General features: G+C 44.4%; 1 protein-coding gene across 4 annotated transcripts in view; it reads left to right on the top strand.

The window, feature by feature from the left end:
- LOC103678451 overlaps window positions 1-24,798 on the top strand; it is a 42,182-nt gene that overhangs the window by 2,181 nt on the left and 15,203 nt on the right. For all 4 annotated transcript variants that reach the window (XM_008707806.2, XM_008707799.2, XM_008707815.1 and 1 more), the window contains exons 3-8: window positions 196-348; window positions 4,897-5,045; window positions 7,563-7,703; window positions 8,085-8,230; window positions 14,961-15,056; window positions 23,632-23,767. In XM_008707806.2, coding sequence (XP_008706028.1) covers window positions 196-348; window positions 4,897-5,045; window positions 7,563-7,703; window positions 8,085-8,230; window positions 14,961-15,056; window positions 23,632-23,767 — 821 coding nt within the window. The remainder of the gene's footprint in view (window positions 1-195; window positions 349-4,896; window positions 5,046-7,562; window positions 7,704-8,084; window positions 8,231-14,960; window positions 15,057-23,631; window positions 23,768-24,798) is intronic.

Below are 24,798 nucleotides of genomic sequence, written 5' to 3'. Positions count from 1 at the left end.
CTGTAAGGTTGCCTTTGCATATGACAAGAACTCCCTAAGTTTGTATTGAATTACCACCCCAATGCACACGGGAACCAAAGTTAATTACCTTTACAAATGTTCTGATGTCTGATGACAGTATTCTTTCTCTACGCATTCAAATGCACGCACCTCTCTTTATGATTCTCACCTGTACTTTTTTCCCCGACACTCCAGTTTATGCTTGTAAGACCTGAAGACTCCCCGCCAAGCATCCCACCAATTTCCTTGGAACCTTTGCTCATGACAATTCAAGATGAGTGTTATATGCTGGGGAAAGAGATCTGTATCTGGAGCCTTCAGCTGAGCAACCCAGAGATTGCCAGACTGGTGAGTCACGCATTTGAGAAGCATTCCTCCAATTAAAATTGAATATAAGCATAATATCATGTGTTCCAGCTATAGTTCATTTGTCTTGATGCATATGCTCCAAGCTTTTCTTTTTTAAAAAAACAATGTATTTTTTAATGAGACATTTCAAAGTTATGTAAAAGTGCAAAAAACAACAAAGAAATTATGGTATATTCATATAGTAGAAAACTACATAAGGGCACCTGGGTGGCTCAGTCGGTTAAGCGTCTGACTCTTGATTTCAGCTCAGGTCATGATCTCAGGGTCATGGAATGGTGCCACACATCGGGCTCCAGGCTCAGTGCAAAGTCTGCTTGTCCCGCTCTCTCCCCCTGCTTGTGCGCTCTCTCTCTCTCAAATAAATAAATAAAATCTTTAAAAAAAACTATATAACGATGAAAATGCATCAACTATAGCTATACAAAAACAAAATATGACTCATAAAAACATAATGTACAGGCAAAGAGAGACACAAAAGAATACATACTGTATGTCGCATTTTATAAAGTAAAAAACAGGTAAAACTATAATGTTTCCTTATCATAATATTACTTTTAGGGAAGAGGAAGGAGGTAGTAATTGGGAGAGGGCATTAGTGCCCATTTTTCTAGTCTCTTACCTGTTTAAAAATCTCTTGTTTTATTTCATTGAATGTGTTAAACTTATTTTATAATCTGTGTCTAATAGTTTCAATAATCTAAATTATTTTGGAGTCTGATATTACTGACTTCTATGGGCTCTTACTCACGAACCATTTCTTTGTGTGTTTTTATGATTTCTTTTGTGCCGTAAACTCATATTTCCTAGGAAAATAGTTGAGGCAATTCCTTGAGCTCTGATTTGAAGACAGCGTTCCCCGGGGAGGATTTGCATTTGCTTCTCAGTGCTACCATCTCGGGCTATGTTAAATTAAATTAAATTCTTGATCTGAGGGCTCTTTGAACCATCCAACTGGTATCAATTCAGGGTGCAATTACCTATGTTAAGACTAGCTTGTGAGTTCACAGGGGACATATATTTTTTTTCTGTGTCTTCAGTCTTAGTTTGAGATAGTCAGTTTTCCGTGGGGAAGGGAGAGTTAGGTTTATTTCTAGTTCATCCGTACTCTAAGGGCATGGTGTTGTAGCTCACTCTATGTTTTGAGCTACACTGTATGCAGTATTTTCTCTTGGACTCCTCACCTCCAGTGATCTTGGGCTTTGCTGTCCCCTGGACTGCATGATCCATGAAAAGCAGAGCTCGACTCCCTGCTATACCAGTGCTCTCAAAGGGAAAGCTGGCTTTAGTGCCCTGCATACTGCTCTAGGTTCCCACTCTCCTGCATGCATTGATCTGTGGGTATTCCTCACTGTCCTGCCAATCGCACATTTTTAAAAGATATTTTTAAAACTCTTAGAAGAAAGCATAAAGGAAAAGTTTCATGATGTTGGATTTGGCAATGATTTCTTACATATGACACTAAGTGCACAGGCAACAAAGGAAAAACTAGATGATTTGGATGACATCAAAATTTAAAACTTCCGTGCATCAAAGGACATAATCAAGTGAAAAGGCAACCCACAAAATAGGGACCATAATTGCAAATCATCTGTTTGATCAGGGGTTAACATCCAGGATATATAAAGAACTTCTACAATTCAACAACAACAACAAAAAAAAACAAACAACCTAATTTAAAACTGGGCAAAGGACTTAAGTGAACATTCTCCAAAGAAGGTATACTAATGAATAATAAGCACACAAAAGCTATTAAACGTCACTCATCTTTAGGGAAATGCAAATCAAAACTACAGAGATACTACCTCATGTCAACTAGTATGGCTACTATCAAAAAAAAAGCAGAAAATAATGTGTTGACAGGATGTGGAGAAATTGGAAAACCTGTGCACTAAATTGGTATAGCCACTATGGAAACCAGGATGGAAGTTCCTTAAAAAATTAAAAATAGGGGCGCCTGGGTGGTGCAGTTTTTAAGCGTCTGCCTTCGGCTCAGGGTGTGATCCCGGCGTTCCGGGATCGGGCCCCACATCAGGCTCCTCCGCTGGGAGCCTGCTTCTTCCTCTCCCACTCCCCCTGCCTGTGTTCCCTCTCTCACTGCCTGTCTCTCTCTGTCTAATAAATAAACAAATAAATAAATAAATCTTTAAAAAAAATTTAAAAATAGAATTACCATATGATTCAGCGCTTCCACTTCTGGATATCTACCCAAAAGAATTGAAAGCCAGATCTCAAAGAGATATTTGTACACTCATCTTCGTGGTAGCATTATTCACAATAGCCAAAGGTGGAAATAATCCAAATGTCCATGAACAGATGAGTCGAAAACAAAATGTGGGATATACACACAATAGAATATTATTCAGCCTTTAACAGGAAGGAAGTTCTGACACATGCTACACGTATGAACCTTGAGGAACTTATGCTAAGTAAGATAAGTCAGTCACAAAAGGACAAATATATCATTGTATTATAAGAAGTGCCTAGAGTAGTAAGACTCACAGAGAAAGAAAATAAAATGGCGGTGGCCAGATGTTGTGGGGTAGGGGAGAATGGGCGTTATTTTTTATTGGGTACAGAGTTTGAGTTTTACAAGATGAAAAAAGTTCTGGAGATGGATGGTGTTGAGGGTTGTACAACAGTGTAAATGTGCTTAATGCCACTGAACTAAAAATGGTTAAGATGGTAAATTTTATATATGTATTTGACCACAATTCAAAATAAATGTTAAAAAGGTATCTTTGATACATAACCAGAATTCTTAGTTGTGTCAGTCAGGGTACCCAGTCCATTGAAGTAGGACATAGAATGGTGTCCTTGCATGTTAAAAGTGACCCTTAACGGTTCTTTAAAATGTAGCCCTCTGGGTTACCTGGAGGCTGTTGAGGAATTGTGTGGTCGATGGCTGTGCTCTTGCCCACAGCAGTGCTAGTGCCCCGGAGAGTGACACTGCAGAGTGACACTGCAACCGCTGGTCGAGAGCCTGTTTTGCACAGACCGGCGTTACCGTAGGCAGTGACGTGCCACATTGCCTCCTCTATCAGAAACACAGCCTGCGAAATCCAATCCAGCACTTCAACTAGGTGTTTTCTCATTAAAGAGACCTCAGACATCAGCTCTGTAGTTAAGGCTGCAAGGGCTCTTATATTCTCAGCCAAGCTATAATTGGGAACCCTATCTCTGACCAACATGTCATTGCCTCAGGAAACTGAAGTCCTCCAAACCCCACCAAAGCCTCTTTTAGGTTTAAATTCTGAACTGAAGAAATCCTTAGGTTGTGGTGATTCTAATTGCTAAAAGGTGGCCTTTGTGATTTGTAGCTTTAAATACCTCCTTCTGTCAGTTAGGTAGGGATTTTAATTGTCACTGGGATCCTTTGTTACCACAAGAAATGACCTTGCCATAGACCCTTCCACTCAGGAGACTGAGAGAGCTTGACATGGTTCCAAATGTTCATGTGTTTCCCCCAGTCCTGTGGCTTCACCATGAGAAACACCTCCCTGCTGAATTTGCATGGTCTAGTTCTTTTTTTTTTTAAGATTTTATTTTAGAGTTTTTGAGCAAGGGGAGGGACAGAGGGAGAAGGAGAGAAGCAGACTCCCTGCTAAGCACAGAGCCCAACATGGGGCTCAATCCCAGGACCCTGAGACCATAACCCTGGGACCATGACCTGAGCCGAAATCAAGAGTCTGACACTTAACGGACTGAACCACCCAGGCACCCCTGTCTGGTCTAGTTCTGAGCAGACCTCTAAATCCCAATACCTGTGACAATGAATATAAATTACTTAGGAGGTAATATTTGTGCCTAGTTATATGAAGGTTGGCATGGTGATACCTCTAATGAAAAGAACACAACCCTAGGAGGATAAATTTGTGGGTCAGAATATCAACATCTGTATTAGTCGGCTGGGGCTGCCATAACCAAGTACCACAGGCTGCACGGCTTAAACAACAGAAATTTATTTCCTCACAGTTCTGAAGGCTTAGAAGTCTGAGCTCAAGGTGTCAGCAGGGTTGGCGTCTCCTGAGGCCTCTCTCCTTGGCTTGTAAACGGCCACCTTTTCCCTGTGTTTTCAAGTTGTTTTCCCTCTGTCTGTGTCTGTGTCAGATTTCCTTCTTATAAGAAAGCCAAGTCCTGCTGGGTTAGGTCCCACCCTGAAGACCTCATTTTAATTTAAATACTCCTTTGAAGACCCTGTTTCCAAATACAGTCACATTCTGAGGTACTAGGGGTTAGGACTTCAACATGTGAATTGGGGAGGGGGCTACAGTTCAGCCCCTAATAACATCTATAAAGATATGCTAAGGTATATCTTGTCTCATCATAAAGCTTGGTGTTTCCCATTTAGTTCTTCCTTTTAAAGGGCAATTATTTTATTTTCATGCCACTTTCTCCTTGGGGAAATTAGAAAGTTGTCTTAAAGGCAAAACTGTTGAGGTAATGAACATAATGGGCTTTTGGGTTACATGAAAACACAGAGCTTATCTGTCTCCCTTCTGTGAGCACGGTTTCATCTCACGTTCTCAGGCTTCGCTTCTGGAGTTGAGGGGGTGTGCCGCCTGCCCATTTACCAGCCTGGAGCTCATCGACTGCAGGATGGATCTGTGGTCCCTCGGGAGACTTGGGAGGGCTCTGCCATGCAGCTGTCTGCGTTCTCTCGTCCTCGATTACTGCAGGTGAGTCTGGAATGGGGGTTCCTTCAGGGCTCCTGGCTGCTGTCTGCTGAGGGAAGCAAAGGCAGGGAGGGCAGTGGCCTGGTTCCTTGTGCCTCCTCAAATCATCGCCGAAAAGGAACACTGCAAAGCCTCCTTAGAGCTAACGTTCCTGAATAAATGTCAGCATTCTCAAAAAGAAGTTTTATTCATTCATTTATCCTTCCTTCCTTCCTGCCTGCCTGCCTGCCTGCCTTTTTATTCATTTATTCTGTCAACAGATATTCGTCAATGGCCTGTTTGTGCAAGACACTGCTCTTTGCTAAGGAAGATACACATATACGGCAATGCCACTGAGCAAGGAGGTCCTCAGTATAGTAGAGGAGAGGTGACGTGCTCTAGGTTACGTATGAGGCAAGGTAGAGGCCTGAATGTAAAAAAAAAAAAAAAAAAAGTCCCTATAAATTTTAGTGGTTTTTTGGGTAAGGGGAACCATGATCCCCTACGGAACGGGGCATTATTCACCAGGAGCGGAGGTGGGAGGAAAGGTGTGNNGCTAGGGAAAGAGCCAAGTCTTTCAGAGGGCTGCAGCATCAGGCTGTCAGCGGAAGGTCAGGGGGTAATAATAATAATGATAATATCAGCTAATTGTTATTGAGTGCTAACTGTGTGCCAAGCACAGTGCATGGTTTATCTCATTTATTCTCCCAACAATAGAGAGAGATGTACCAGTACATATGGATGTAGGATATATAATGACAGGTAATGTACTATTTCCATCCCTTGACTCTATGTAGATGAGGAAAGACTCAAGGACATTAACTGGCTTGTTCAAGGCCATTCAGCTCTAGGGATGGAGCCTAGATGTGAATCCAGCCATCTGAATCTGAGCACACTTCGGATCTGTGATACTAGATTGCTGGGGGGATCTATAGTGTAGATCCTTAAATCATTGCAACCTGCTTGTGTGATGTGGGATAGGTCATGCAACCTCTCTGATCTTCGAGATGATCTCTTCCACTTCTCAGGTCTTTGATTCTGCAACTTTCCCCTGGAGCCCGGTGCTGCCTTGTACTCAGAAGGCCAGTGGGCTGTGAGGTGAAAGAGCTGATTCGTGCCTGAGAAGTGGTACCACAGGGACACAAAGACCCCATTAAGGAACTAGGGTCTTATTAGGGCACTGGTGGTGACAGTGGACGCATCTGTAAGCACATGCTGGGGAGAGGGGCTATTTCTGGAGGTTCTCCATGTTTCTGAGATGCTTGGAGGAGCCTCAGTCAGGGTCTCCTAACACAGGAGAGCAGAAGGCCAATATCCTCAGGACACCCCACAGTGACTGAGGATCAGCCTCGGAATCTCCCAGCTTCCCACACTGCACTGGGCAGAACCAGCCCCGCTGCTGAGACACTTCTGGACTTCAGCTCCTGCGCTGGACCCAGAGACCTGCACTGGAAGGAAGTCAGAAGAGAAAAGAAACCCCCATTGTTAGGAAACAGCTTACTTTATTTTTAAAAGATTTTATTTATCTCTTTAGAGGGGGAGGGGGCAGAGAGGGAGAGAGAATCTCCAGCAGACCCTGCGCCGAGCCAGGAGCCCAACACGGGGCTCCATTTTGAGTTGAGCCAAAATCAAGAATTGGATGCTTAACCGACTGAGCCACCCAGGTGCCCCAGGAAATAGCTTATTTTCATTGTCAGTTGAAATCCTGCTATTGCCAAGACACCTAGAGTTGTCAGGGTTGGGTGGTTGGGAATCACCACTGAGACCTCAACACTGGTAAAATTGCAGGTTACCGGCCTCTGGGGACTTCCCTCTGGCTTTCTCTGTGAGGCTGTGAAGTCCACCAGCCGGATGCCCTTCTTTCTCATACACAGCTGCATCCCCACCCCCACCACAGTAGCTGCCTTCAGGAATTACTTGTTGGGTGAACTAGTAAACTTAAGAAGTTATTTCTGTTAATACGATGCATGTCATTTGAAAGTTCAGACACGGACATTCCAGATTCCCTGAAGACATCCCTTTACCTCACTGATGCTCAGCTTCCTGACCTAATGCTTATACCCAGAGGCTGTGCTGGCATGATGCCCATGACTTCTCTTTGCAAAGTCGAAGGGCTGGGTGATACAAGGTGAGGAGCAGCACAGGGCCAGGAAGGAGGGCCAAGTATGCCCTGGGCATACTTTAAAGGCTCCCTCCTCACACAGCCTCCTACTGCTGGGGTCTTCCCTCCATCCCTGCCAGCTGGGCAGTCTGGCCCGTCTTCAGGATCCAGAGCTTGCTCTCTATCTGCTCCCTTGAATGGGTAGTTCAAACCGTGCTCTGCTCCCTTTGCCCAGGAGGCAGATTCTGGGTCCCCCTCCCCCCACCTGCAGTCTACCCCCCTCAGTCACCCAGCTCACTCCTTAGCCGGCCCCGGCTGTGGAAGCCCAAAGTAAGGATCGGTAAAATCTAATCTGCCCCGGGGAGTCCCTTAAAATGAATAATCCAACAGGTGACATAGGTTTTAGAAGTCACTGATTTGTTCCCGTCATTTCTTTCTAGATTTGGAAATGAAGAAATTGAGAATATTTTCTCAGGCCTGGAGAACAACCAAAGGCTTCAAGTCCTCAGTCTGCGCTACTGTGGTCTGGGGCCGCAGAGCGGACCACGGCTGGGCGCCATCATATACCAGAGCTCCGTCTGGTGAGACACATGCCCTGCTCCCCTCCTGCCTCTGGATCTGTTCTGTCTTGAGTTAAATAACCAGCTTATTTACAAAGTCTGCTAACCCGTGACTTCCCCTGACTTTTCACTACATTAATTATTTTGTGTTCTTTTTCTTAATTATAATGGAAAAATCCTTTAGTTACATTTGAGAATCAAGGGTATCATGCTATATGCATGTTTTTGGCCCGATGACACGGTCACTAGGTCTATTTTTTATGATGTGGTCTATTCTCTATTATGATTATTTATTTATTATTTTATGACTAGGTCTATTATTTTATGAGGTGAAGACCTCAAAGCCAAATTTGCGGAAGTGAAAGTAACATCAAATGAATGGTGTATTTTGCCCCTCCCCAGTGAGCTGCACCTTGATGGCAATTGCTTACAGTGCTCCGGGGCTCTGGCTCTCCTCAGACCCGCAGCAGAGTATGCAGAGAAGCAGGGCAGAGACCAGCCGGCCACATCCCCACCAGACCTCGGGAGTCCCCCTCAGCAGCTGCAGGGTAAGTGCTGGGGAACTGGACCCTACACTCCTGGGGACTACCTATCAGAAGGAAGCCGCTTTGCGGTGAAAAGTGACCTTCCCAGTGGCCAGTGGAAATTCTTCCTGAGTATGAGTGAGAGCAGAATAACGGACCCCCAGCAATGTCTTTGTCCTAGTCCTCAGAACCGGTGATTATGTTACCTCACGTAGCCAAAGGGGCTGTGCGGATACGATAAAATTAAGGGCCTTGAGATGGGGGTTTAGCCTGGATTCTCTGGGTGGGTCCAATGTCATCACAGGATCTTTGCAAGAGGGTAGCAGGAGGGTCAGAGCCAGAGAGAAGGAGGTGTGACTGTGGAAGGAAAGGTGGGAGTCATGTGAGGAAGGGGCCAGCAGCCATGGAATGTAGGTAGCCTCTAGGAGCTGGAAAGGGCAGGGCAAGGAATTCTTCCCCAGAGCCACTAAGAGATTTACAGTCCACCAGTGCCTTGACTGTAAGACCCATTTTGGACTTTGGACCTCCAGTTCTGTAAGGTCATGGACTTGTATTGTTTTAAGCCGCTAAGTGTATGGTCATTTGTCATAGCAGCAGTGGGGAACAGTTAATCAGAACTCTTCAGTTACAAGTGAAAGCAACCCAAACAGAATTCAAGGTAAATAGGGGTTTATTGGCTTACGTAACTGAAATGTCCACAGCTGTCTTCAGAAATAGCTGAATTCAGGGACTCATACGATGTCATCAGGAGACCCTGAGTTTGCTGCTCTTGACTCTACTTCCCTTCGAGCGTTGGCCTTCTCTCCCAGTGCGGTCAGCCTTCCTCCAGGCAGGAAACAGCAGCCGACACTTCTGCTCGCAGTCCCAGGGCTATATCATCATGACTTATAATCAACCAGAAAGCGGGAGCCTCTGTCTCCCAGTGCTGTGGGTCAGTCCCACAGGAAGGCTCTCACTGGCCATCCTTGGGTCACATACATACCTCTTGGACCAGTCCCTACAGCCCAGGATGTGCTAACCCGTAATGGGCCAGGACTGATCACACACCCCACTGGGGGAGGGGTGGAGCATTCTGATGGGCAGCCAAACCAGAAGCCCATGAGTTGCTGGCGAGCGGAGTGGCAGTAAAGAAGTAAACCAGTGAGGAGGACAGTTACAGGACAGACGAGAACCACAGCTGCTTACTCCTTATAAAAGGCTTATCATTTGTTTTAACAGATCCCTAATGCATATGTTTATGACACATTTTAAAGCTATCTACTTTTAATCATTGTTAACGGAAACTATAGCAAGTGACTAATAGCGCCGACTTAGAATCAGGTCTGGGTTCAAATCCTGCCCCAGCTATGTATTAGTTTGGGCAAATTACCAAACTGATCTAACTTTAGCTTCTTCGGCTACAAAATAAACATAACTGCCTCACAGTGTTTAGTGAGGAGGAAGTCGTGTAATGGAATGCAGTTAGCACGGTGCCTGGCATGTAGTAAGTACTCGAGGGACATTAATTTTTTTTTTAAAGATTTTTTATTTATTTATGTGACAGAGAGACAGCCAGCGAGAGAGGGAACACAGCAGGGGGAGTGGGAGAGGAAGAAGCAGGCTCATAGCGGAGGAGCCCGATGTGGGACTCGATCCCGGTACGCCGGGATCACGCCCTGAGCTGAAGGCAGATGCTTTAACGACTGCGCTACCCAGGCGCCCCTCGAGGGACATTAATTATCATTATCATCGTCATTATTATTGTAACAACAACCTTTTCCCAGGAAAGTAAACTTGAGGCATATTGGTGAACACAGTCGCTCTACTTGCTGGAAAAAATGAAGATGAAGAGCTCAAGGCTAATGTGCAGTGTGGGGACCACAGCTAAATATACTGTATTGTATATTTGGAGGCTGTGGAAGGGCGCCTGGCTGGCTCAGTTGGTGGAGCATGCAACTCTTGATCCCGGGGGTTGTAAGTTCGAGCCCCACGTTGAGTGGAGAGATTACTTAAAAAACAAAATCTTAAAAAGAACTAGTTGCTAAGAGAATAGATCTTAGAAGTTCTCATCACAAGAAACAAAATTTGTGACCATGTGTTGTGATGGAAGTTAACTAACTTACCGTGGTGAACATTTCATGATATATACAAATACCAGGTCATTATGTTGTACATCTGAAACTAATTAACTATTTAACATTATATGTTAATTTTATCTCAATAAAGAAAGGATTCACTGACTTGTGCTATTAAACAAAAAAGAGCTGAAGTCAAGGCTACCTTGTGGAAGTAAGTGCAAGGAACTTGTAACTATGAGAGATTCGTAAATACAATAGTTATTCTCCATTTAGGAACTTTCCTGGTATCAGAATTCTGTCAGTTATTTCTTGAATTTGATACTTCAGTCAACCCGATAGATATACAAGAGGAAGCTGGAAAACAATGTGTGCTATCCAACTATGACTCCCCTCTGCTCTTTCTACCGCCGATCCTGTAAAAAGCCACAGTCCTATGTATGAAGTCCTATATTGTAATTTCAGGACTGAAATAACCAGGTGAATCTGTGATTTTTAAGAAAAATACTTGGATGCACTACTGGGTATTTACCCTGCAGGTAAAAATGTAGTGATCCGAAGAGGCACGTGTACTCCAGTGTTTATAGCAGCAGTGTCCACAATAGCCCAACTATGGAAAGAGCCTAGATGTCCATCGACAGATGAATGGATAAAGATGTGGTGTGTGTGTGCGTGTATGTGTGTGTGTGTGTGTGTGTGTGTGTGTGTGTAATGGAATATTATGCAGTCATCAAAAATGAAATCTTGCCATTTGTAACAACATGGATGGAATTAGAGGGTATTATGCTAAATGAAATAAGTCAATCAGAGGAAGACAATTATCCTATGATCTCACTGATATGTGGAACTTGAGAAACAAGGCAGAGAATCATAGGGGAAAAGAGGAAAAAATGAAACAAGATGAAACCAGAGAGGGAGACAAACCATAAGAGACTCAGTCTCAGGAAACAAATTGAGGGTTGCTGGAGTGCACGGGGCTGGGAGGGATGGGTTGGCTGGGTGATGGACATTGGGGAGGGTATGTGCTATGGTGAGTGCTGTGAATTCTGTAAGACTGATGAATCACAGACGTGTACCCCTGAAACAAATACTATATTTTATGTTAATTAAAAAAAAGAAAAGAAAAGAAAAATAATTGGAGGAGCACCTGGGTGGCTTAGTTCCTTAAGCATCTGACTTTGGCTCAGGTCGTGATCTCAGGTTTCTGGAATCAAGCCCTGGGCCTCCAGCTCTGCCCTCAGCAGGGAGTCTGCTTGTCCCTTTGCCCCTACCCCCACTCGTGTGTGTGCCTAGCGTGCGCGTTCTCTCTCTCTCTCAAATAAATAAATCTTTTTTAAAAAGGAAAAGAATTGGAAATATAAAAGCAGTGTCTCAAGGGATTGGTACGTGGTAGGCAGGAACAGGTGTGAGGTGTGGGATTGGAAAGGCAAAGAAGTGGCAAGGACTTGGGGAGCAAATGTGGAAGTCTCCTATTCTGATTGTTCTAAGTGGTCTCTGGCCAAAGGAGCATGAAGGCTTGATTTTTAAGGATTCTGGATTTGATTTCCCAGAGAGCCAACAAGCGAGGATCAGAGCTGACCTCAGTGAGCGCCTGCCCTGTCATTCTTCAGCCCGGGACAGGGTAAAGCTGCTCCAGCTGGGCTGGGCCCTGCAGTCAGTGGTCAGCACACAGAAACTCTTTGAAGTTCCTCTCATTATTTATTCACTTGAACCCTGATTTTAGCTGTTGTGCATTCTTTTGGGTACCTGTATTAGTCTGCGCTGGCTGCCGTAACAAAGTAACGCAGGCTGGGTGGCTTACACAGCTTTCTTTTTGCACAGTTCAGAAAGCTAGAAGTCCCAAATCAAAAGTGCTAGTGAGTTCTGTCTGGGGTGAGAGCTCTCTTCCTGGCCTGCGGAGGGCGCCCTCGTGCTGTGTCTTCACGTGGCCTTTCCTGGGTGTGTGTAAGCAGAGGGAGAGCCGAACTGTCTGGCGGCTCCCTGATAAGAACACTAATCCTGTCTGATCAAGGTCCTACCCTTATGACCTCATTTAACCTTAATTACTTCCTTAGAAGCCCCGTCCCTAAATATGGCCATACGGGGGACTCAACATATGAATATTCGAGGAATACAAACATGTACACCAAAACAGTGACATACATACCTGTACAGAGTAAAAGTACCTTCTGTTTCAAAGCTGGATTGATAGACCTCTGCTCAGGCAAATTTCATTTTCCCATCTTGATTTCACTTAGTCAGCACGATACTCACAAATGAGAAGAGAGGCACAGGAGGGAAAAAAGGGGGGGGGCGGCGCCTGGGTGGCTCAGTTGGTTAAGCAACTGCCTTGGCTCAGGTCGTGATCCTAGAGTCTGGGACTGAGTCCCACATCCGGCTCCCTACTCAGCAGGGAGTAGGAGGGTCCCTCTGACCCTCCCCCCTCTCATGCTCTCTCGCTCTCTCTCTCTCTCTCAAATAAATACATAAAATCTAAAAAAAAAGAAAAAAGTTATAGAATATTACCAGCCCTCTCCTGGTCACAGGTGGGTGTTAAACCCAAGCCCTGCCACCCCCGAAATGTGATTCTTGAGCGGAGGAACCTGCTGCGGCACCCACACCAAGCTGTGCTCATTCTTCCAGACCCCTGGAACGAGCCTGCTCCCTGTCCTTTACAACTCCTGTCTTGAAACAAGGGTGCTACATACAGACTGAATGTTATGTCCCCCCACCCCTCAAAATTCAAATGTTGAAGTCCTAATCCCCAAGGTGATGCTTTAGGAGATGGGGCCTTTGGAGGTAATTAAGTCATGCGGGCAGAGCCCTCCTTTTTTTTAAAAGATTTTATTTATTTATTGGACAGAGAAAGACAGCAAGAGAAGGAACACCAGCTGGGGGGCGGGAGAGGGAGAAGCAGGCTTCCCACTGAGCAGGAAGCCTGATGCGGGGCTCGATCCCAGGACCCTGAGATCATGACCTGAGCCGAAGGCAGACGCTTAACTAGTGAGCCACCCAGGCACCCCAGGGCAGAACCCTCCTGAACAGGATTAGTGCTCTCTTAAAAGAGAGCCCAGAGAGCTCCTTCACCCTTTCTGCCGTGTGAGGTTATAACGAGAAGACAGCCGGCGTCTGTGAATCAGGAAGATGCTCTCACCAGACACCAAATCTACTGGTGCCTGGATCTTGGACTTCCCTAGAGCTGGGAGGAATAAATGTTTCACTGTTCGTAAGCCACCTAGTCTACAGGATTTCATAAGAGCCCAAACGCACTAAACACAGAGTACATGAAAACCGAGGGTAGGTGTGTTACAGGGGGTGTGGATTGTTTTAAAGAAATGTCCTGATTCTGAACTTTGAGAATGTCCCAGTACTTGTGGTTAACATCCTGGGTCACAATCATTCTACTTGGCAAAAGAAAGGCACGCCTTCTTTCACATCCAGGATCAGAGCAGACACTTTCTTCCCTACGGTATAAAAACAGAGACAATTCAAAATATTAGTGGTAGCGTGAAAGAAAGTGATGGACTCTAATAACATGCCAGTGTTTAGATATCATGTGGCTCCCGATTTTTGGTTTTAAGAAAATTGAAAGAGGATTTTAATCAAGTTATCAATGGACAGATCATTACAAATCTTTTTTTTCTATTGATCAACCACTATGTTGAACGCCTATCACACAGGAGTTCAAAAAATTGAATCATACTGCTGTGATAAAACTCCCTCTAGAATTACCCAGTTAAATTTGAAGTTTAGATGAAAAACATGTAATTTATTATGTTTCATGCAATGTTGGGGTATACTTAACTAATGTAATTATTCTTTGTTTATCTGACATTTAAATTCAACTCGGTGTCCTGTATGTTTGGGGGACAAGGGGAGCTAAACTTGGCAACCCTATTCTATCCGCATCTGTACGAACAAGATTTCTCAGCACTCAGAACTGTAACAATGCAGAGCTGGCCAGGCAGAGGGAGCAGCCTACACCAAGGCCCCAGGGCCTCTCCACAAGGAGCAGCAGGGTACCTGAGTGGTAACAGGGACAAGGGATCAGGGCTTTGTAGCAAGGAGGGAGCAGAGGAGTTAGGACTTATTTAGGGCTTAGGTTTGAGAAGGCCCCCTCAATCTGTGTAGCAAATGGACTGAGGTGGGGGCGGCAGGCAGGGAGGTCTGTTGGGAGGCTGTTGTCATCCAGTGAGAGGTGGTGGGAGGTGAGAGGGGTCTACCCAAGTGAGACTAGGGCAGTGGCAGAGGAGGTCAAGTTCCACATCTGTCCCATTTCCTGATGCTTGGGATGTGGGGTGCAAGAGAAAGGAAAGGAAGGGTCTAGAATGACTCTAAAGTGATAACATACTAATATGTATTTTTAAATATGCCAAAAATGTGGTCCTCTCTGCTACATTCTTACAAATCTCAGAGATTTGGAGCCACTTTTACAGAGGGCAGCTGTGGAACGTACAGCATTTACATGAGGCCTTTTAGGACGATACTTAGGGCCTACTTGGTAGCATGTTCTCCTTAAGCCTTTGAGGAGAGCAACATGAAAAAGACAGGACTGAACTGAAGCAAATGGGATTTGACAATGGGTCGGATAATCGTCTTAAGAGAAATAGCTCTGCCCAAAGTGTACAGAAAATGAAGGAAATAATCAATAGCAAAATGTGAAAAGACCCATTCATACAACTTTGAACAGGCTTTTTTCCCCCTTTTTCTTTTCCACACAGTCAAACAGAGGGGAAGTTCAACTTTGAACCAGACTACAAAGTCACCTGGAGCTCTTCCAGGGAAAACCCCTGCAGGGAAGGAGCGGAGGAAAAAAGGTACTGGGTTGTTGCTTCAACTATCCCTGTCTTCCTTCGTCTGTAAATCACTTCCCCCTTTGATGGGCTCTGCGTTCCCGCTACTACAGTAATTACCCCAAACAGAAGAACTCCTGTGGAGAGAAAGAAGCCACCTCCACCAGAGGAATTCGTCTTTGGCACATTCAGCAAGCCGAAATCGGTTATGGGGTGTAGGCTGGTTTGGGAAGATCTCTGCAGTAAACAGCCAGCAGGACCTGATAAATTCCGCTTGGAGACTTCTCTCCTACCCTCACTGCTTAGAATCAGAAACAGAGTCCTTTAGAGGCAATTTTAAGAAATCACCAACTCCAAAACCTCTGAGCAGGGTTAAATGAAATGAGAAGCTATCCAAGTCTATTTTTTAAAAAATATTTAAGTAATCTCTGCACCCAACGTGAGGCTCAAACTCACGACCCTAAGATTAAGGGTTGCTCGCTCCTCTGACTGAGCCAGCCGGGTGCCCCGAGAAGCAATCCAAGTCTTAAACGTTCACAGCCCAGTGTAGGGAAGCTGGCTTCTCCACCCAGCGCTTGCCCGCTTGCCCGTGCCTCAGCACCCTATTCTGCAAATCAAGGAATTTGCACTCACAGCTTCCTGAATCCCACTCCAGCTCTAACGTGTTGAGGTTTTAAAGACACAGCACAAGATGATCATTAGATGTGTCATGAGCACAGTCTTTGGAGATCTCTTTGTGGAGGCTATCCTAAATTTGTGGTGTTTTGTGGTAGTCCATTTTTATTTATCTGTACAATTCATGTGCGGAAGGTCACAGGCCCTCGTGGTGTAGCTCTTTACCCTTTGCCTTTTTCTTCCTCAATTTTAATCTGCTTTTGTGTGGTGTGGTCTCTTTCCTGTCCTTGAATTATCCTCGGATCTCCTCTGTAAAATCTCTCTGAATTAGATAAATACAAATTCCTATGATCTAAAAAGCCAACTGAAAATGTAAAGCAAGACGATTTATCAGACCTGTCTCTGCCATCTGGTATAAATGCAGTCCTTCCACTGGATAGTGCTAGTAGATTATGGAAAAATCTATTAAAAGAGAAAAGAAGAAGAAGAACCATGCTAGGTTATCATTTGTTTTAGACAGTTACTGTTTGGGGATATTTTCAACCAAAAACCCTTTCAGAGGAGTTAGTTGGGGTTCCTGTGGGGATGAGGATGGTCCGTGTCTCCAAGGCAGGTGGCTGTCCAGAGGACAGTCCTTACAATGGGCCAGATGACATCTGAGGGCACAGGACTCCTGGGTCGCTAGTTCTAACTCTGCATCTAGACCTAATAGAAAGTGGTCAGTAGGACAAAGACTGAATGTGTGTACCATGCTGTGCGATTAACTTGACATTGCAGGAAGACCAAAAGGCCAAAATCATGCATAACTTCAGTTGGCAAGGATAGCAGAGCATGAGTATAGCGAATAACTCCACCTGTGTGCCACCCCCCAAACCCCCAAACCCCCACCCCCATGTAGGCCCTGGAGATGTTAAACCCCCATAGAAGGTAGGTAGTTTGAGAGAAAAGTCAAAAAGAGAATACAACTGTTCATCCTTCAGCTTTTAAATAATAGCCATGTTGAGGTCCAGGTCACAATAATACCTTTCAGCTGTTAAAACCTGGCACAAAAATATCAGACTTGCCTCTTTTGACCTTCAGCAACAGAAATATGTTGTGTCACAGTCCTGGATCCACCCTGGAAGTCAAGATCAAGATGTTGGCAGGGCTGGTTCCTTCTGGAGGTTCTGAGGGACAGTCTGTTCCTTGCCTCTCTCCTAGCTTTTGGTGGTTTGCTGGCAGTCTGGTGTTTCCTGGCATATAGATGCATCACCCTGACCTTTGCCCTCATGTTCCCCAGGCGTTCTCCCCGTGTGCGTCTATGTCCAATTTTTCGCTTTTTATAAGGACATCAGTTATACTGGATTAGGGGCCCAGTCTAGTCCAGTATGACCTCATCTTAACTGATCACATGTGCCATGACCTTATTTCCAAATAAGGTCACATTCGGAGGAACTGGGAGTTAGGATTTCAACACAGGAATTTTGGGAGGGAACACAATTCAGCTCATAACAAGGGGTGCAGAGTGTTGTTTATAAACAGGATGCACACCTAGGAAATCAAATAGCCACACAAGGCAGCATCTGCCAAGGGCCAAACATGGACGCTGGGTTCTGAGAAAGGCATTCTTCCCCAGGGATGGAACTGGGGAGAAGCCTCTGTGAATGAGCTAGAAGCTGACAGTGTGGAAAGACAGGATTTACAGGTGGAAGGATTGAAGAGGGAAGAGAGGGCTTCACAATGCAAGCCCACAAGCCTACAAAATGTAGCTGGAACCAGAGGACGTGGGAGGGTGGGCCTGGCAGAAAGAGTGGGTCACATTAAGGAAGACTTTGCGAGTCAGGCCAAGAGTTGGGACTTAATCCAGTAGACAATGGGAGCCATTAAAGTCTTTTGTCTCCCCAGGGATCCTGTGCCTCAAATCAATAGGAAAAGCCTGTATCTAATACATATTTATTTCATAGCTTATTGTCAGAGCAGACCATTTTCGTTTCCAGAATTCACAAAGCAAATTAAAAAACAGCTTCCCACACTGGATAATTACTTTCACAGTCATAAGGTGTTTGGTTGGGGGTGAATTTGGTCTTTGGTAGAAGAGTTGTACTTGTTTCAAAATAAAGGGTCAGATTGAGCTGATTTATATCAACCTCCTGAGGGTGGAGTCCAGATGGTTTCCATTTGGTCCCAATTGGAAACAGCCAAACTATTTTTATGCTTGTCCCTTTGTGGACAGGAGGCTTTGGCCTGATGCTTGGAAAGTTCAACTCATAATACTGTATGAGTCAAAACCCCCATTCAGAAGCCTGACACCCTTTATTATTCCTCCTCAAATGTGTAATTACAAGAACCTGACAATTTTACATTTAGCAGCCAGTTGTAAGTAGATAGAAGAGGAAAAGTATCCCATTTCTATGCCTGCAGAACTTAGACATCTGTTTGTCCGAGCCAGTCCTGCCTCAAAGCAGCACCGAACATGAAGATTCATTAGATCCGTGGTTCTCAGACGCAAGCAGCAGCAGAAACACTGAGAAGGCTTATTAAAATGCGGATTGCTGGGCCCTGCCCCACAGACTGCTGGATCTGTAGGGTGGAGGTAAGCCTGGAAAGCTTGCATTCCTATCAAGTGCCCAAGTGTGTTGATGCCATTAGCCCAGAATCCACACTTTGAGAAACACTGCTTTAGAATTAAAAGGAAATCAGAATGCCTAGTCTTGTTTAATTTTGCTCAGTGAGGAAAATCAGAGGGCAGAGTGAGGCTCCTAGATGCCTCTTCTCTGCCAGGGAGACCACAGAACAGAGGCGGCCCAGGCCTGTTTCCGCCTCCGGCTTCTCTGTCTCTTCCAGATCCAGTCTAGCCCATGTCTGAGCCCCATGGCTCTATACCAGGAGTCTGTGGGAATCGGGGAACCTGGTCCTGGAGGGTGATTAACACTCAAGAGAGTGATGTCTGGCCTGGCCTATGCCCAGTCACAAGCCTGTCAGGCCCATAAAGAGCCAGAAGATGGCTTACCACTGGAGGTCACTGAAAGGTCATCAGGAATAGTCATCTGCAGCTTCCCTGAGCCCCATTCAGCCAGTCCTGCCATGTCACCTCAAGGCCCCAAAAGTTCCTGAAAGACTGAGCAAGGACAGGCATATCCTGTCACCTGGGCCTACTCTGTTCCTAGCCCAAACTCCACACCACAGTTCCTAGGATTGTCTTAATTCTCAAGGATTTAGGACCGGGAGGACCATATGTGACTTAGACACATATTGGGAACCAAATCCAACCATAAAATGGTCAGTCCACAAGGTTGGGGTGGATCAGACCTTTGCTACAGTACCCTGCCACCAAGTGCCAAATTCACTTCCCCAGATAAGGCATGAATTGTTTATAGCATAGCCATTGTCCATAGGAATACGATGGCATTAAGGAATGCAAGGGTCAAGTTCAAAAGACAAGATGTAATCTTCAAAACAGCTTTATTAGTTCCAAATCAGGAAGTTACCGATTATAATCCTGAGATTATTTTACTTGGGGATTTTATCCTGGAGTGATAGCCAAACAGTGGAAACCTTTGTGGACAGGTTCCAAAGTCCAAAGTGTGAATCATCCAACACTAATTACACTTTGCTTCCTTAAGTCCTGCAATCAAGCTAACAGAGTTTCTGTTCTGGTTTATAAATGTCTGGTAATTACACAGGAAATCACACATGTTCTTGTTGATGGAAAGAAGCTATTTTGAACAAGTGTTTTTATTTTTTAAAATTTATTTGAGAGAGAGCAAAGAGAGAGACAGAGTGCACAAGCATGAGCAGGGGGAAGGGCAGAAGGAGAGGGAGAAGCAGACTCCCCACTGAGCAGAGAGCTCGAGGACCCTGGGATCATGACCTGAGCTGAAGCAGACGCTTAACCGACTGAGCTACTCAGGCGCCCCTGAACAAGTGTATTTAAAAAATCAACCTAACTAAGAAGAAGGTCCTACTAGGATCTGGCATTCACAGTTGAACATTTGAGTAGTCCTTAAGCAGAATAATCTGATGTCCAACAGAATGTGTGACGCACACCTGTCCTGGGGGTCCCAGGAGAGGCCAGAAAGTGAGGGAGAAGATGAGGAATCTTTCCGGGGTAACTTCTGGTTCCATGAAAATTTACCCTTGACCTGTGAGTGCTGGCCCACACAGGAAATAGGGCTTTCTCTGGAAGGACTGAGAAGAGGTTCATCAACTGAGGAGGAGAGGGCATTCTAGGCAAAGGGGATCACATGAGCAAAGGCTCCGTGGGTGAAAGTGCCCAGACTGTGCCGTGTATGGGGAGTTTGACGTTCACTGCAGAGTGGTCATTGGGAGAGTGGCAGAGGTGTAACTGAAAAGGCCAGTGGACCCACATGACCCAAAGCCATGAATGCTGTTGAGTTAGGCTTTCTCCTGTGCGCAAAGTGGGAGCCACGATTCCTCTGAAGCAAGACAGTGACATGATGAGAATGGGATTTTTGAGAAGAACCTTGGACAGCATTGCAGAATATGTCTTAGAAAGAAGGACATCTGGATGTTGGGAGAACAGTTTGGAGGCTATTACAGTAGCTCAGACAAGACAAAAGGCAGAACGCAGAGTGCGGTGATAGGAAGATAGTCCAGGGGCGCCTGGGTGGCTCAGTCATTAAGCGTCTGCCTTCGGCTCAGGGCGTGATCCCGGCGTGCTGGGATCGAGCCCCACATCGGGCTCTTCCGCTGGAAGCCTGCTTCTTCCTCTCCCACTCCCCCTGCTTGTGTTCCCTCTCTTGCTGGCTGTCTCTCTCTCTCCATCAAATAAATAAATAAAATCTTTAAAAAAAAAGAAAGAAAGAAAGTCCAGATATATTTAGGAGGGAAATTTGACAGGTCCAGATAGCCGGTTCAATGAGGGTAGTAAGAGGGTTCTAAAGTTAGGGACAACTGGGGGGTCTTGGCAACTAACCAAAGAGAAAATGGGAAGAAACACAAGGTTTCGTGAGTCCATATGGATCTATAGAGGGGCTTCTAGGGGAGGTGTGCAGTTGTCAGAAATATGTATCTGATTCTCGGGAGGCAGTGGCAGAAGGGGAGCTTACACAAGGAGGTTCTTCCCCAGGGCGCTCTCATTCGAGTGTCTCAGTGACCTACAATATCCAAAAATGAAGCTGAGAAGATAGGCAATAATATTTATTGTGTACTAAGTTCCTCCACAACCCTTATTTCACCATGCTTCCCAGTCGATCTTCACATGCATCTGGGAAATAAGTATTATGACCTCTATTATACCAATGAGGAAATTTGGGTTCAGAGAAGTTAAGTGACTTTCTGGGGAGTCACACCGCATTTTTTAGAGATTTTACACCCAGAGATTCTGCTTTCTCTACACCAGCCTGCCCCTTAGGCACAACTAAGTTCTCTGAGACAGGGGAGTCAATTAAAGTAGTCAGGGACTACCGGGACGCCTGGGCAGCTCAGTCAGTTAAACATTGGACTCTTGATTTCGGCTCAGGTCCTGATCTCAGGGTTGTGAGGTAGAGCCCCACACTGGGCCCCAAGTCTGGCTCTGCGCTGGGTGTGGAGCCTGCTTAAGATTCTCTCTGCCCCTCCCTGTGTCTCCCTCTCTCTTAAAAAAAAAAAAAGTAGTCATTGTCATTGAGCTTGTTTTTGTTTTAAAGATATGTTAAGATTAAGTAAAAGGTTGGGGTGAATACAGCTGGGGTGGATCAAGTGTTACCAGGGCTGAGCATGTATTCACCCTTACTCTGAGGAATTTGTTTTCCATTCAGAGGAAAGAATTTGGTTCTGTTTGAATTTTGGATGAAGGCCCAAAGCAGGAAATCCCTGTACTAAGCAGCATCAGCCTTCCTACCATCTAACAGGGCACTGTGGCTCACTAAATTCTACAGAATGGTTTGGACTTGCCCTTTCCAAACTGGTTATTTTTCATGGGCAAAGATGACATTTCAACCTTACTTACCACCAGTTGGAGGGAGATTTGGATTGTTTCTCCCCATGGGGATGCAAGTTGTACCAGGCCAATCACAGACCAGACGCTCCCTTCCTCTCCAGTGCACACATTTGTGCTATGCTGGCTAACTCGGTGGGTGGCAGGGGTAGACTGGCAAAAACCGTTTCTTTCCTTGCAGAGCTCGGCAGCTGCACAGGAATGTGGCCTTTGGCCTTAGCCCCACTGGCCTCCTATGTCATCACCTCTGCTTTCTGGCAAAAAGGGGGCAAAAGGAAATGAGTGCCACGTGCAATCAGTGTCCACGTCATTAATCATTCTGAGCAGTAAAACCTTTTCAAAGGGATTTATACTTGTAACGAGATTTTATAAATAGAAAAGACATATTCCATTCGTGTTCGTGAATGGTCTCAAGGCAGTATTAGGTACACTGTACATGGAAAAACAACGAACAGTGAGATGAAAGTTTCCACAATATGATTGCATCCTGCATCGATTATTCACGGATTCATTCATTTATTCAATAGTTATTAAACACCCACAATATGCCAGATACTGTTCTAATCTCTTAGCACTGTCAAATTATTCATAACAGCTGTCATTTGTCATCATTCCCATGTCCTGGATGTAAGAACAAATACATTTGGACAAGTTAGGTTTATTCCCAATGAAACTAAATGATGGACTAGTTTTCCTCCCTCCAACTATGTTTTGAAGGAAAATAAATCCTGTCTATTTTATTCAGCAGTCCAGCAGGTTAGATTTGTAACCAAAGAAACCAATCGAATCTCTTTTTAAAGCATACTTAAAAAAAAAAAAGAAAACTGGCAAACTAGAATGGCCCAAAGTCCAGATTTATCACCTTTCCCTAAAAAGTCAGTTCTCTTTCATGACTTGAAAACTTATACTTGGTTATCATTGACTTTTCTCTCTTTCTCGCTCTTCCCATACACCAGTTAGCATTCTCTTCATGTCAGCTTCAAGAAGGGCAGGAAGTTTTGTTTCTTTTGTTCCCTGTTAGGTTCCCAGCACCTAGGACAGTGCCTGGCATATAGTAGAGCTCGAAAATATTTGTTGAATGCTGAATGAATTCAAGTACAAAAGAGTCCTGTCTACCCTTTGGGATTAGGTTCGAAAGTCAGCCTATTAGGCGAAATTAGTGTATAGCCCAGTGATTCTTCACAATCCCTTAAACTGCCCACACAATAAACGTATAGGTCTATGATGGCTAAGTCCCGTGCAGTTTCTTGCCAGCTTTGGAATAGATCATTGTTTGTCAGTTAAGCCCCAGATGAAGTAGTCAGCTAGTGTTTAAGGGATTATATTGCACACAAAGCATACAACTTCGAATACTTGGAGGATTTGGGGAAGCCATCTGGCTTTGGGACCAGATTCAGATCTCTCACCTCACACTTACTGAGTGGATGAACTGGCATTATGTCCACAGGGGTTTCTCCTTCTCCATCCGCTTCCTGTCTTTTTCTTTGTCAAACTCCTAAACTTGAACTGGTATAAATTAAATGTGTACGTATGCCATGCCATAGCACTGTCACTGAACTTCATGAAAGCTGAATAGACCAATAGGGGTGAATCAGACTCCAGGACCACTGACCTCAGTTGGGAAGTCTGCAAATGCGAGATGGTTCTTCCTCCTTCAAATTTGCCCTTCTAGAGCTCAAAAAATCTGACAACTTCGCAGGCTCTTTTAAAGAGCTGAATCCCTGGATAAGGACTGTGACTTCCTCAGGATCAGTGGACAACTCATTTATTTCTACCAGGAAATTTCTAAAGACATTGATTTTCCTCTTTAGCCAACAATCTAAATCTTAAGTGAGATTCCCTTTCACACAGAGCAATTTGGGGCTTGCTATTGTAAAGAATAAAGGATGTACTAAGAGCTTTTTTAAAGGACTTCTTAAATTGTATGTATTTCCTTCACTATATTGCAAAATGCATCTACTCACACAAGTCAAATAAGTACAATCTTAAAAAATAAAATCAACTTAGCTGGTAGCAAATGGGGGAGCTATTGCCTAAAAATAATAAAATACTATTATTTTCTTATAGGAATCAAGAAAAAAATCAAAGATTTGACTGAAGCAGGCCCATGGTTAGTGAAATTGTATTTGGCAGATAATGGCATAGACGGAAAAGGGAAAGAAGGAGAAAATGGCTTATTGGAATTCACTCAAATTTTAACATGGTGAGTAGAAAAGAGGTTTTAATCGTTCACCTCTAAAACTAGGTGCTTGGGTTAAGTCGTAGGGACAATGATTTGATTGCAATTTATTAACAGTGCCAGTTCTGAGAGGGAAGCAGTGACCCACCGTGGTCTTGGTATGTGATCTTAAGGAAAGGCCCGAACTCATAAAAATGACATGACAGACAGGTGTATATGAGCCCAGAAAGAGGCCCCAAAGACCTCACTAGAAACCCCATTTAATGAAGTTGGCAACCAAGGAAAGGCAGGAGTTATGACCTCCAGATTTTTCTTCCCTGAAGTCAGCTATGTGACTATGTAACCTAAGGAAGAAAGGCATCTACTCAAAAGTGAGCACTGTTTTGTTTTTGATTACAAAGTTGTCTCAACCTACTTAGGCAGAAAGACAGAGCTTTTCTCAAAAGCTTCTGGAAAACAGAATATTTCCTTGCCATATTTATGCTACAACCTTGGACATCTCTTTGTCCAGCTCTCCTGAATCCCATACCCAGTGGGCCAAACCACAAGTGAGCATTTGCAGCACTGTAGGAAAGCTTGCTCAGTAAGGGCTCCAGGTTATACCATCTTAGACATCAGTACTTATACCACCTTAGGGTAATCAAGGGCAACAGAACAGAGCTAAGATTTGAGACTGGAGAGTTTGATTGATGGCTATTTATTATTTTAGAAGAAAAAGATTCTTTTTCTAATATATTTCTTTAGGGAAATTGGGAATTTCCAACTTGGATAGCTTGGCTGCTATTTTTATAATAGTAATAAATTTCATTTTATTACTCTTTTAATATATTGCTAGATTTAATACATTGCTGATATATTATCCTTTTAGTATTTTGCTAACATTTTGTTAAGGGTTTTCACATCTGTGTTTATCAGGGATATTGGTCCCTACTTTTCTTTTCTTATAATGTTTTCCTCTGGTATTGGGATCAAGGTGATTTTGGCCTTACAGAATGAGTTAGGAAGAGTTCCCTCGTTTTCTATTTTATGAAAGAACTTGGGTAGAATTGGCATTA

Source organism: Ursus maritimus, unplaced genomic scaffold (assembly GCF_017311325.1).
Source record: "Ursus maritimus isolate PB19 unplaced genomic scaffold, ASM1731132v1 scaffold_20, whole genome shotgun sequence".
NCBI lineage: Eukaryota > Metazoa > Chordata > Mammalia > Carnivora > Ursidae > Ursus > Ursus maritimus.
This window is presented reverse-complemented; position numbering and strand designations above follow the sequence as displayed.